The sequence below is a fragment of the Epinephelus lanceolatus genome, chromosome 6 (assembly GCF_041903045.1).
Source record: "Epinephelus lanceolatus isolate andai-2023 chromosome 6, ASM4190304v1, whole genome shotgun sequence".
In the NCBI taxonomy this organism is placed as follows: Eukaryota; Metazoa; Chordata; class Actinopteri; order Perciformes; family Serranidae; genus Epinephelus; species Epinephelus lanceolatus.
Genome location: NC_135739.1, coordinates 28,124,578 through 28,138,146, shown reverse-complemented (window position 1 = coordinate 28,138,146; position 13,569 = coordinate 28,124,578). Strand labels below are relative to the sequence as shown.

General features: G+C 43.1%; 1 protein-coding gene across 1 annotated transcript in view; it reads right to left on the bottom strand.

Annotated features, from left to right (window-relative positions):
- Positions 1 to 13,569, bottom strand: part of nek7 (NIMA-related kinase 7) — a 63,675-nt gene that overhangs the window by 7,936 nt on the left and 42,170 nt on the right. Inside the window, exon 8 of the mRNA XM_033622536.2 lies at positions 7,220 to 7,314. Within this exon, the coding sequence (XP_033478427.2) occupies positions 7,220 to 7,314 (95 nt within the window). The remainder of the gene's footprint in view (positions 1 to 7,219; positions 7,315 to 13,569) is intronic.

Below are 13,569 nucleotides of genomic sequence, written 5' to 3'. Positions count from 1 at the left end.
TTAAATTCTGAAATTGTATCCGCCCCTCTAAACACAAAATCAGGGAGAAAGTCACCAGTCTTTAGTTAAGCAAAGCGTCTAAAGACTGACTTATGAGTCTATATTCCACCAAGGCCAAATGCCCTATCTTACAATATTAACAAAAGCGAAAAAAAAATAATATGTTTATCTGCTCCATGTCTCTGATCTGACCAAAAATCGAATGGGTTCTTGTTTGGCTGATGTCACATCCTTCCACCAAGTTTTATGAAATCAGGCCAGTATTTTTTTCTGTATTCCTGCTGACAAACAGACAAACCAAACTGAATACTCACCTCTTTGGCAAAGGCTACTAGTCAGACCACTTACAGCTACTGATTGTTTAATACATTTAAAAATGTTACTTGTCAATTGGTCTCTTCGTCAGCTTACCCATACAGTCACAAGAACTATTACTACTAAAACAAAAAATAAAATCTTGCCAAGTGGAAATTGCCTCACTTTGTTGCACATAGCTGCAGATGTAACCCTTTGACATCGCCCAAAAAGTGCCAAGCACATCACCAACTTGTACGTGGCTTCTTCATTTTAGTCTTCACTGAAAAAATGTGTCAAACATTGATGGCGCGGAGACAGAAAAGTTCTTGTTCCCTATCGGGCAGATTTTGACAGAGTCTCTGTCACAGCTTCCAGTGGGAAGTCAAGATGACGGCAGCAGAATCTCAGTGGGCCGTCTCTCCTCTGGACATAATCTAGCGTCACACTCTTAATCAAACACTCACATTAATACAGCATGTCCTCACAAAAACACATGCGAGGCGCCAAGTTAAGTCTCTCTCTCTCTCTCTCTCTCTCTCTCTCTCTCTCTCTCTCTCTCTCTCTCTCTCTCTCTCTCTCTCTCTCTCTCTCTCTCTCTCTCTCTCTCTCTCTCTCTCTCTCTCTCTCTCTCTCTCTCTCTCTCTCTCTCTCTCTCTCTCTCTCTCTCTCTCTCTCTCTCTCTCTCTCTCTCTCTCTCTCTCTCTCTCTCTCTCTCTCTCTCTCTCTCTCTCTCTCCCCCTCTCCCTCTCCCTCCCCCTGGACACCTCTCTCCCTCTGCTCCGACAATTACGATGGAGACTAGCACAGCAGGCGGTTGACAGTGATGAGATGTGTGAGGAAATGCGTATTCCTGTGTGTGTCAGCAATGATGCGCTTCCATTAGCAACAAAGCCTCCTATCTCTAACCTAAGATTTCAGGTTTGGTTCTGCAGTGATTGAGCTACACAAATTCAAGTTATCTGTCCACTCCTTTTTCTAGGTTATGCTACAGTTCAAGATTGGCCGTCATAACTGAAAACAACAGTGGCTGCAACAATATTAACATGACAATTAGAATTCCAGCAACTGAATCATCAGCTAGTTTGCCATTTGCTGCAGCCTATAAATACGTCATCGGTCTGGTGAGGTCATTTCAGACACTGATCACTGTCCAACAAACAAACTGCGGGCTCTCAAAAAAACTGGAGGGCAGTGCCAGGCCCATGTTTGCACCAAAAACTGCTGACTACTCTCTGGAAAAGTTCACTTCAATGACTTAGAAAGGACCATGTGGGTAAACTCTCTTAATTGCTTTGCAAAAATATATATATGTACACCTTTTAGTACTGTATAACAAGCAGTGTGGGCGTCTATAAAGTGTTTCCCAAAACTATAAATGTCTCAGTAAGCTAGAGGAAAAGAGAGTGAGACAGAAACACACTGAGAAAAAGAAGAAATCACCCAGCTATAGACACCAGGAGGCAAAGGGTTAAACAAGACCCCATCGTATTTTCATGCATCTTCTGCTTTTGACAGATGAAAAATGTCAACTGTCCTGTTTGTATTTGGGAGTTTTTGCACTATTCATCTGCTTCATTAGTGCCTGCTGCTCCTAGCCCTTGACAGCTGCTGGCCCCCTGCTCTCAGCGCACGCATGCACGCATGCGCGCACACACACACACACACACACACACACACACACACACACACACACACACACACACACACCTACTCCTTTTTTCAGACTGTGTCGTCGCAATGGGTTAGATGATTGACTCACTCTCTGACCTCTGAGGCCCTGGTGAGTATGAGACTGTGTGTGTGTGTGTGTGTGTGTGTGTGTGTGTGTGTGTGTGTGTGTGTGTGTGTACACGGTTCATTGATATTCGAGAGACATACAATGCACACGCATGCCTGCTGTCTGTCTAAGGGGTGTGAGATGCTGGTGGCAGAACACACACACACACACACACACACACACACACACACACACACACTCCTTTGTTCCTCAGCTCTTCTTCAGCTGGCCAGGCTGTGCTCTCCCCAGCCCAGGCATGTAAAGCCAGCATCCCTGTCCGTGTAAAAGGTCTGGATGGGGCCTTCCAGCGTAATTAACACTGATCCAGCTCTCCCTCTCTCCAGCTTCTCTCCCTGTACGCCAATTAAAAGGAGCTGCGAGAGGCTCCCGTCTTCTCCCTCCATCCCCCCTTTATCCCTGGAGCCCTTACAGCCTGGGACCGAAGGGTTTCTCTCAAGTTCTTGCTTACTCATTTATAAAAACACACACACACACACACACACACACACACACACACACACACACACAATTAAAGGCGCGTGCTACATCAAAATAAACACCTAAATGTTAACACACAGATGCAAAATAGATGTATATTTTGTATTCTCTTTCTTTCGCTTTCTTTCTCCCACTCACACACACACTAAGTGTGAGAGAGGAAAGCATGACTTTTTTATGTGCTCATTGGTCCTTCATGTGGTTTTATGATGATATATTAATCAAGGCAATAAGTCACAGTGTAGGGACAGTCATTAAAAATATACCTACACCCAGTGGAGTCATCACTCCTCTACTTCAACACACTAAAAAGGGAAGAAAACTGAGGAGGAGGAGAAGATGACAAAAAATGGACGGGTGGATTTAAAGTGCCAGATTGTTCTAGTAAGTTGAAATTTTGAGGAAAAACTGATAAAGGATGTGTTCTTGTGTCTCATCTCACTTCAACTAAACTGTGAAAAAGTACTAAAGTGTTGTATTTGAATTGTAAAATTAAAAGGAAAAGTTCAGCATTTTGGGATATTATGCTTTCTTGCTGGCAGTTGGATGGGAAGGTCAATACCACACTCTGTCTGTTTAATATGAAGCTACAGCTAGCTGTCTGTTAGCTTCGCACAGAAACAGGAAACAGTGGGAAATAGCTAACCTGGTTCTGTCCAAAAGTAACTGAATCCCCCAACCAGCACTTCTAAATCTCACAAACACATTATATATATATCGTCTGTTTAATCCTTATAAGAAGTGAAGCTTAAAAACTTTTCAGCTTCATATTTAATGGACAGATATGAGAGCATGGCCATGGAGTGGGCTCATAAAGGTACCACTAAATTGAACCTTCTATTCCCAAATGTCCCAAATGGTTTAAACAAAAGGCAGAGGGCAGGAAGGAAGGCATGGATAAGACAGGTTATAGATTAAAAAATGTATGCAGGAAGAGTAAAAAGACCTGACGTTTTGTACCCAGATGGGTCAGAAAATTTGCTCCATTTAGCGCAGCCTGATGCTGACACTGGTAGGTGGAACATCAACACATCAAAACCTACGCCTGAAGTAGATAAAAGGATACCAAGACCATCAATAAGCAGCAGTCTTTGGTTGCAAAAACCCCACTCCCATTTTCAAAAACATATAGAGCGCTAGCCACAGGGCCAACTCATCACATGCAAACGCCAGCTGCTGAGAACCCAGCATTCTTGGGCCTCGTAAAACCAACAGCAAAACAAAAGGGGAGGGAGAGGAGTGAGGCAGGAGGCATGAGACATGGGCACAGTCAGAGGTATGGATGGTGGAGCTCCTACAGGAAGGAGACACATTCCAGTAAAGCTTTTCCAAGATACTCTCCTCCCCTGCTAACCTTTATATAAAACACAGCAACCACAAAACATCCGCACAAGCTGGAGACCTACAGTGTGTGTAAAATGCATCTATTTTACAGAACAGAACACGCTGCGCAATGGGATGAATATGCGAATATGAGGTGGTTTTGACTGAGAGCAGGAGCAGAGAGCGCTAGGAGACCACAATCTCATCGACTGGCGTGTGACCAGATCCCCTCCTAACCTCCCTGGTCACCCTGGGAGACAACTGCTCAGACTGCAGCATCCCTGTTTACCACGGTGTAGGAGGTTTGGGTGAGGGGGCACAGGGCAGGGTCAGGTGATGTAATGAGGTTGGACACGAGGAGAAAGGGATCAAACAGAATGGGAGATGAAGATGGACGCAGATACAATGACCAGGTATTGACGGACCGACCCTTTGGACCCTAACCCAACCCCCAGGCGCAAGAATGAAAAATGCAGGCTCTCTCAAATGGAGCCGTTTCACACATAAGCAACCAACACTCCCTGGAATACAGACACAGAGACACACACACACACACACACACACACACACACACAAAAATATACAATCCCCAGCCCCTACTGTATGTTCACAGTGAAATCAATGAGTACCAAAGGGATCAGGCGTGGACTTCTATGTGAATTTCTTATGCCTGAAGGTTAAGTGAGGAAAAGGGGAGGCATACGGAGGGGAACATAGCAGAGGGGAGAAGAAAAGAGCAAAGCCGAATGGAGGAGAGAGTTTCGGAAAGAAAGAGGTAAGTTTCCTGACACTGAATGCACTGTGGAGCCCGCTTACCAAGAAGAGTGGAAAGCAAGGGTCTGCTCTTCAAAGAGAATATGCATGGCATGGTGAGCACCGCTCTGGTAACAATAAGGTTGTAAAATCTTTATCTCCACAGGCTCCTTGCATGGCTCACCTTGACCTGATGGCTGGAGTTCTGTCTCTGCTCTTGTACCTACAGTACTTTCTCTCTGAATGAACACCCCCTCCCACTCTTTCTCTTCTCTCCAGCAATCTATAACCCTGCTCTTGCTATTTGTTATTTTCCCCTTCCAAATCTCCCCCTCTGCTCTTTCCCTCTAACCTTCTATCTCCTCTTTCTTTTCATTCTCTCTCAAGACTCCTACTGCCTATCCCCTTCCCCTTTTTCTAGCTTCCTATATTGTTCCTATATAGATTCCTAAACTTTTTCTCCTTACATCTTTATTCCCTGCCTCCTCACCTCCTGAGGGAGCAACAAGTCTCCCTCTATTTTTATTTTTTTCACTTTTGCTCTGCCCTTACCTCTCCTTAACTCCAGTCTCCATCTTGTTTTCTCAATATTTAGTCCAGACTATGACCCCTAGCGATTGTCCTAAGGGTGAAAATCATAAAAGATCAATGGACTGTGCTCCCATCTGAAATTGTGGAGCAATCAATGCTCAGGTAATGATTAATCAGTGATAGATTAAGTAAAGATCTCATCTAGTAGAATGGTGTACTTTGAAAGCACGTTTCAACGTCTAGCATTAACAAACAAATAGCCCAATATAACTACTTATGACAAGAATGCCATGTTGGGGTCTGGAAGAAGGGCGCAGCAGCAACACTGTAAAATGAAGCGGGCAAAGCAATGCTTTATTTTGTTTGATTCAATGTGTTTCATATGTCTAGGTCTCCACATCTGCGAGTTTTAATTGAGGACAACAACGCATTGGTGTTGTCTGGTATAAACAAAGTTTTATGTTATTTGAAAATAACAATAAAACTATCATTAATGCTAGCAATGATCAATTAACGATAGTGCTTACAATTTGCAACCCTATGCAGTACCATGACGATTTCAAAATGAATAACTTCCTCAACAAAATATTGAAAAGACAGAATCTTCAAATATAATTAAACCAAGCCAAATGTTTGATGATTTTTTGAGGGACTGAAAATATTAAATTCTCAAGCAGACGCTGTATAAAAGTTTTAAAACAGTGTCCGGGGCATCTGGTGGGCTCGGTTTCAAGTCATACTCATCTCTCTTTCCTTGCATTTCCTGTCTGTATCTCTATTTTTGCTTCCCACAAATAAAGGCAAAAATGCCCCCTGGAAAATCTTCAAGAACTAAATAAACAATGTTCAGTTGTACAGCAACTGACGTCACAATTTGTTTCAACTAAACCTATATAAAAAACCTAAACCAATCTCACCCTGACAAAATTAACCACATTAAAAAAAGGTATATTAAACAAAACTGGTGCTGGTGTGGTTACGCAGTCATCATACCTGCAGAAACTGTGCAACAGGAGAACATAAACTACAGCAATCTGTTTTTTATTAACAGTAAAAGTTGAATATTCCGTGTAAAACAACACACATACACCACACTTGTAAAAAGTATGAGGAACAGAATGTGACCTACAGCATCCACTGCTTTCAGCCAACCACAGCCCTGCATTGCCGCAGTGCATTGTGGGGAACTAATTAGCATGAAGGACTGTGGTCTCTGAGCAACCATGACCTGCAAGCTGAGCTCAAACTTCTTCCTTGCGCATTCTCCACCTCTCTGTGCCTGAGGCGCTGTAGAGAAGGTGTAGTCACTGGTGCGTTGAAATGCAGCCCAAGTGATCAGCAACTCAGGGGAGTCAGGAGAGAGGAGGGGAGGAAAATGTGGGTGTTTCCTTGGCCAACAGTGTGTCTCTGAAAATGTGTGTATGTGTGTGTGCAGTGCATGTGAAGGTTGGCAAGGTGAAACATCAGATTGACTGCTATCATCCGCGTCTATCATTGTTCTGCTCCTCACTCTCTCTCCTCTTTGTTCCCGCCGCAGCGTGCTCCTCCTGGGCTCGTTTCCACTCAGTGTGGTCTACAGCAGAGCCCTGTGGTGTTTTGCTCTTGACTAATCAAACTAGTCAGTGTCACTGGGCGGCCTTATCTAAAACACATGGCCATGTCAGTTCCTTTCACTCGCCAGCTTTTCAACGTTTAGCAGGTTCCCAAGCTAAAGAACTTTAACTCAAAGAGTCTTCAGGCCTCAGCTCAGTCAAACCACAGGGAAAGGAGGGATGAAAGATAAAGCAATGCAACATTTGAATTTATTTTTTACTATGAAAGTGTGTGTATTTTTTTGTTTTGCACATTATGACTTGTAGTGGAGGTATATGTAAACACAGTGGGGAAAGTGCAGGTGTATTTGTATATATTTTCTTACAGTACTCTATTACATTGAGGATGCTTTGTTTGTTTATGTGTGTGTCTGAGCCGATGTGTTGTCACATCACTCCTACAGTCGGCTGCAGGGTGACAGTGTGTGCACACTTTCCCATAGTTTACCTCGTAGAGCAGGCATCCTAGCGACCAGATGTCAGATTTGAAGTTGTATCCGTTTTCATGTATCCTCTCTGGTGACATGTAGTAAGGAGTACCCACTGGAACACAGAGGGAGAGGAGGGGGTGGAGGAGGGAGGGAGCAGGAGAGGACAGAAAGAGACAGACAGAGGTAGAGAAGGAGAGGAGGACAAAGAGAAGAGTGAGCGTTAACATTTTGCAATGCAAGCCCATGCTTCCCCCAGTTCATCAACATCACTGACACACCTCAGACAGTACAGAAAAGCAGGTGAGGAACGGAGGTGTACTCTCACACTGTGACACATTCAGAGGCTGGAACACTCACCATATTTTAGCAAGAGTTAAAAAAAACTAGAGGGAGACTTTAAAGTGCATTGCCTCTGTTAATTCTATGTAAGCTGAAGTAAGATGATATTTAATAAGGTTAGATATTATCATGCACACCGATACAGTGCATGCAATTGCACAAGGACCACAAAGCTGCCTACATATGTATAGCAGACATTCTCGCGCACACACAAAATATACATAAATCAGTTTTGATTACTGGGGCTAAGTAATGATCTGAAACAGTAGTCAGAGAGTCCGCCCTGGGAGCGGCGGTGGAGCCTCAAAAGTTGGCCCGTTTCTGGTTCTGGTTTGGAAACTCAAGAATCCCAAACTGCCACGGCGACTGGCAGAGCTCCAGAGAATCAGACCTTCACCCAACTGGACACAAAGACGAACCACAGCTCAACATCACATCTATAACACGCTGCAGGAAGCTCCGGAGATTTGCTGCTCTCTTAGCCGAGTCTGACTGGCTGCTTTTTTCATTTGCTTTCAGTTTGCTGTGATTTCCCCATGTTAAAGTCTATCAAGCAAATCCAGCAGAGGTTTTATATTAATCACATATGGTTAAAGGATGGAAACTTTACCAGCTCTCTAACCTGTGCTGAGCAGCTCTCAGACTCTTCTCATTCCACATCCTCTCAAGCAAACGTGTGAACGGAGGCTTACTGACATATGACGGTGACAGCTACAGAGGCTCTGCTGAGTTGGTGTACAACATCCATCAGTAGCATCGCTGCACATGAAAATGTGTGTAGGCTACACTGTAGAGCTTGTGCCTTACATGTCAAAAATAATCAACATCTTCTTGCATTCTCGTTGGGATCCAATCTGATTATTAACCTGACAAACTGATTGGTTTCGCTGAATATATGATTACTAATTGAGTTTCTTGTATTTCAACTGTTTACGTGACTTTAACTGAATTCCAATCTGATTACAATATGAGATCGATGACTTTGCATTGCATTGTTTTATTTTTTCCACTGCTAATGACTCTTTTGTCTTTGTTTGAAATGCAGTGTGCCCAGTGCGCACTCTAAGACTGTAGTGTCCAGTACTTTCTCAGGTTGTAGGTCAAATCAAACATGATACTAGCTCATTAAGCTTCCTTTCTCTAGAATCGAGGTTGTGCACATTTTTATCAAATTAGCTGGTGGAGTAAGTAGTGGAATTAAACCTTAAACATCACTTGACACCACAGGCTGAAAGGAAAAAACTAGGAGAACCTTGTCATAGCTCTGCAAAAGTTTCTACAGCTTAAGATTTCAGACTTTGTCAAACTTTTTTAACGCCACTTGGAATTAAATTTAAGACCAAAGGAGAAAGAAAATCAACCTCTATTTCTTAGGGTGAGGGACACTTCAGCCCAAATGTTTATTGTAACATAAAACATGACTTTTTGTCTTTCTTGGCGATTTCGTGTCTTTCACTCTGCATCAACTCCCATCATGCCAGGTTTAAAAATATTTTTGCATAAAATACCCCAGGCCTTGATTGTGTTATCTTGAACAAGTTTCAGCACTGCCGCAAAATCTTGTTTAAAATCGCCCATTTTTGTTGAATCTCTGCTTTCCATGTTGTCCAGCGTACAGTAACAGCTAGCTAGCAGACAGCTAAATATGGACGCTGCTGGTTCTGCTGTGGCAACATTACCAGAGAGGCACCTGGAATTTTTTTAATAGATGTTACCAATTATTTAGAGATTTTACAATGACTCTTGTGGATAGGTGTTGCAAATTAGTGTTTCACTACAAACACTAAACACAGTGCATCTGGTTCTTGTGCAGAAATGTACAATTTTAATGCTACTGCAATGTTAATATCAAATAAACTACACTAACTAAACTAGTAATTCATTCGTTTTCTGTAGCCACTCATCCTGTTCGGGGGGGGGGGCTGGAGCCTATCCCAGCTGACACTTGGCAAGAGGTGGGGTACACCCTGGACAGGTTGCCAGACTATCGCAGGGCTGACACACAGACACAACCAATCATGGTCACATTCACACCTATGGCCAATTTAGAGTCACCAGTAAACCTGCATGTCTTTGGACTGTGGGAGGAAGCCGGAGTACCTTGAGAAAACCCACGCTGACACGGGGAGAACAAACTACCCCACCCCGTGAGGTGTGCTGTGAGGTGACAATGCTAACCACTGCACCACTATGCTGCCACTAACTTAACTAGATAAAACTAAATAAAACTAATCAGAGAAAAAGATTAATAAAATCTGATTTCCCATATCTAAGCATTTCTAAAGACTTTTGAAAGTTTGATTGAAGACACTTTAAAACCACTTAAGGCCTTAATTTTTTTTTGGTTTTTGAATTCAATGCTTTTTAAGACGTATAAGGCTGCGTGAACCCTGTCTGCTGTGTGAGGCTGAATAAAAATGAGGTTGAAAAAACTTGTTCTTCATTTGTACATTGCTTTGGACAAAAACCTCTGCCAAATTCAATGCAATGTAAGGGGGGAAAGTTTTTTTTTTTAATAAACCAAACCCAAATCCAGTCTAGCCCCTAGCCTGTACACGAAATGTGTGCTGGGAAACAGGTAGATAAAGCTATGAGGAAGAGGTTTTTTTTTACAGAGGGCAACTTGTAGTTGTTGAGTTTACAACACACACAAACAGCTGAAGTGAGCTGGGTAGGTGAGAACAGCTCTCAAGTGGAAAGAACTCCGGAGAAAAGTCAGCTAGCAGGAAAAGTGTTAGTAAAAAAACAAAACATAACTACACACTCACCGGCAGCACTCACATATGCGCACACACACACAAACCCTCCAGAGCCGTTGTGCACGTTAACAGGTTGGAGGAAACTCAGCTAATGTGATTGCAATTAATAAAACTATTACAGAAGGGGCTATTAGATTTGAAGTCTATGGGAGCTGGAATAAAAGCTAGCACTTTTAATTTTGGTGCGGATCTAATTGGGTTGAAAAAACATGCTTTTATCTTAAATGTGCGGTTTTGAATAATGAAGTGCTACCTGTCATTCCAAAAATAATCAGCATCTGCACAGGCAGGAAAGAAGCAAGAGAGAGCAAGTGGAAGAATAAACAGGGGATTGCTGTTTTAATTGGTCATCAGGTTGGTATTGTGGTTTATATGTGAGGGTGTGTGCGTGCGGGTGTGTATGTGTGTGAGCTGTGAGGTCTCATGGTGCGGTCTGAACAAGCTCCCCTAACATTCATTATTAGTTGATTAAAAAGAATCAGCTTCTCTTATGCTAATAGTGGCATAAAAAAAAGGCGGCAGCGGCGGGCTCAGGCTCCTTCAGCATGCTAAATCAAGGGCACATTACTTATTCATGCAAATAAATTGAAAGTCATGTTGGGATTGATTTCCATTATTGTGAATGGCTGTGACAACACTGCACTTTGTGCGAAACAGGCTAATCGTTGTTGTATAGAAGGTGAGATGCCATACAGTATAAAGAACCCCGCACTTCTAACCCCCTGCTGAATGTTCTGTTAAATGAACCAAAATTGGTGCTCTTTTAAATACATTTATTGATTTGATTGCACACACTTGCTGCAATTACCTCATCAACAATTTAAACCTACAGTGAGTCTCTTACACTTACAAGGAGTTTCCATTAATGGCGTAAACCTTCTCTAATCTGTGCTCCATTACCAGATTCTGTATTTTGAACAGCAAGCCAGATTCTGCTGGAATCTCAAAGGCTGTGATTGAATTTCTCATTCAGACCCAGGACAGGAGTTTGGAAACCTTTGCTCTCTCATGTTCTAATAAATAAGATGTAAAGTTCTAGGCAGAGCCAGAAAGGACTTCATATCATAGTCAGAAGGCGTTCTCTGTATTCCCTTATAGCCCCATTATGTTTTTCATGGTTTTCTATATGTCCTGCTCAGCCCTCATCCCCACCCCCATTTGGCTCCCCGCCTTCCAATCCCTATTTCACAATTTGCTTGCTTGCCTTTATAAGATAATCAAGCCTTTATATACATGTTGAAATAGTCATAATTATTTTCAACATCAGCCTCCCTATAGTCTTTCTGCTTCCGTCTAATTCTCCCTCCTCCTCTCAATTTCTTTTGCTCCCTTTCCCCCAGTACTCATCGTTAACACCTCTCTCATTACAGGTGTTAATTGCAGGTATATTATACTACTTATTGCTGCCAATTGGCTAGTCTCTCATTCCACCAACAACTGCATCAGTTTCCTCTAACTATTGTTCTTTCATTCTTTTTCTCCGTAATCCAACTCTTGCCATAACCCTCTGTATACATCCTCAGCAATGGAAAGCAGAGTGTCTTTTGCATGCTTGTGTGTGCTTTTGCCAGTCTAATGTCCCAGAGTGTGGACGTGTATGTGACACCGAGTGTTTGTCTGTGGAAATGTGTGTATGTTGCAACTTTGTGTGAATGTGCACCATAATCTGTGCATGCATTCAAGCCTGTATGGATATGCACATGCGTCTCAGTGCATACATACATCTGTATAGGAGACAAAGAGTCTGTGTATCTCTCAGTGTGTGCAAGAGTGTAAAGGGACAAAAAAAAACTGTGTGTGTGTGTGTGTGTGTGTGTGTGTGTGTGTGTGCGCGACTGCAGGCTGCTGAGCGGCTGAGTTGAAAGCCTGGGAGCTGACAGGCTGTATGCCTGGACCTCCATCTCATCTCCACCACCCTGCTCTACTGTTCAGCTGGGTGGCTGGGCTCATTACAGAACCACGCTGGCACGCGATTGCACACACACGCATGCACGTGCGCACACACACACACACACACACACATCTTCCTCACATTCTTTCTTTCTATCCCTCTTTCACTCTTGCTTTTCTTTCCCTCTGTCACACTGTCATATTCTCCCCTCTTCCTCCTGCTCCCTCTAACTTTCTCTCTGCTTCCTTTTTTCTCCTCTTTTTTTTCCCTGTGTCACTCTGTCACATTCTCTTCTCTCGCACCCGGCACATTCCTCCTTTCTTTTTCTGGTTCTTTGTCACCCATTCTTCTATTTCTTACGCTCCTTTCTTTTTCTGACATATTGCTTTCTCTTCACTCTCTCTCACTCTCTGTGCTGTCTCCCATTCGCCGACTCTAGTTTTCTCACACCTCTTCTCTCTCTCGTTCACCCTAACCTATGTCTCTCTCTCTGAGTAAAAGTCAAAGCACCAGAGGGAGGGACAGGGGGAAGGAGAAGTGAGGACAAGTAAAACTGAGAAACAGCAGCAGGGGAGAAGGATATATGTGACAAGGAAAAAGACAGAGAGGAGATCTGCTATTTGAAACAAACCCCAAAAAATGTCAAGGGGAAAGCCAGGGACAGAGGGTGGAAGGATGACGCACTCTGAGTCCCTTATGTTGACAGGTCATACTAACATCATCTTCCTCTACTGAATACATCCTCAAAATACTCTTAAAAGGATACAACATACTGTGGTCACACAAGTACATATTAAATGTAACATTACATGCTTATTTGTGGTGAGTAAATGTTATGATCTCAGAGCCAGTTTAACTGTTCTAAATCAACTGCATCTATGTTACACATGACTGCGGACCAAATATGACACTGTGATTTGTGTAGTTTTCTGGAGATTGCCAAAGCAGTCTTGATTGCTTCAGATTAATGATAAGAGTGCTCCAGTTGACCCCTGTGCATGTGGAGCTGCCTGTCCTCTGTCAGCCTAAAGAGGGTGCTGTGGGCTCAACATTTAATGAGCAATCACAAGACGCTTTCACCCAATTCTGCTGGCACTGCAGGCTGCTTTGGCTGATAGGGCTACTGTCGAGCTGATCATGTGATTCACACTCTCTCAAACAGCTGGGCCGCTGCTGTACAGGGGCTGAGAATAGCATGCTGTTTGTGGTAATAACAGTTTGACATGGGGAAGTGAGTTGGTGTGAATGACAGCGTTTATATTTGTCTATGGAGTTCACTTGTCTCCATTTTATAATCTATGAAGCAGCTGAAATTGCAGAGGGGATATGAGAGAGCACCTACATGTACCTGAAGAGGTCAGGCTGAAACCGTTGGAAC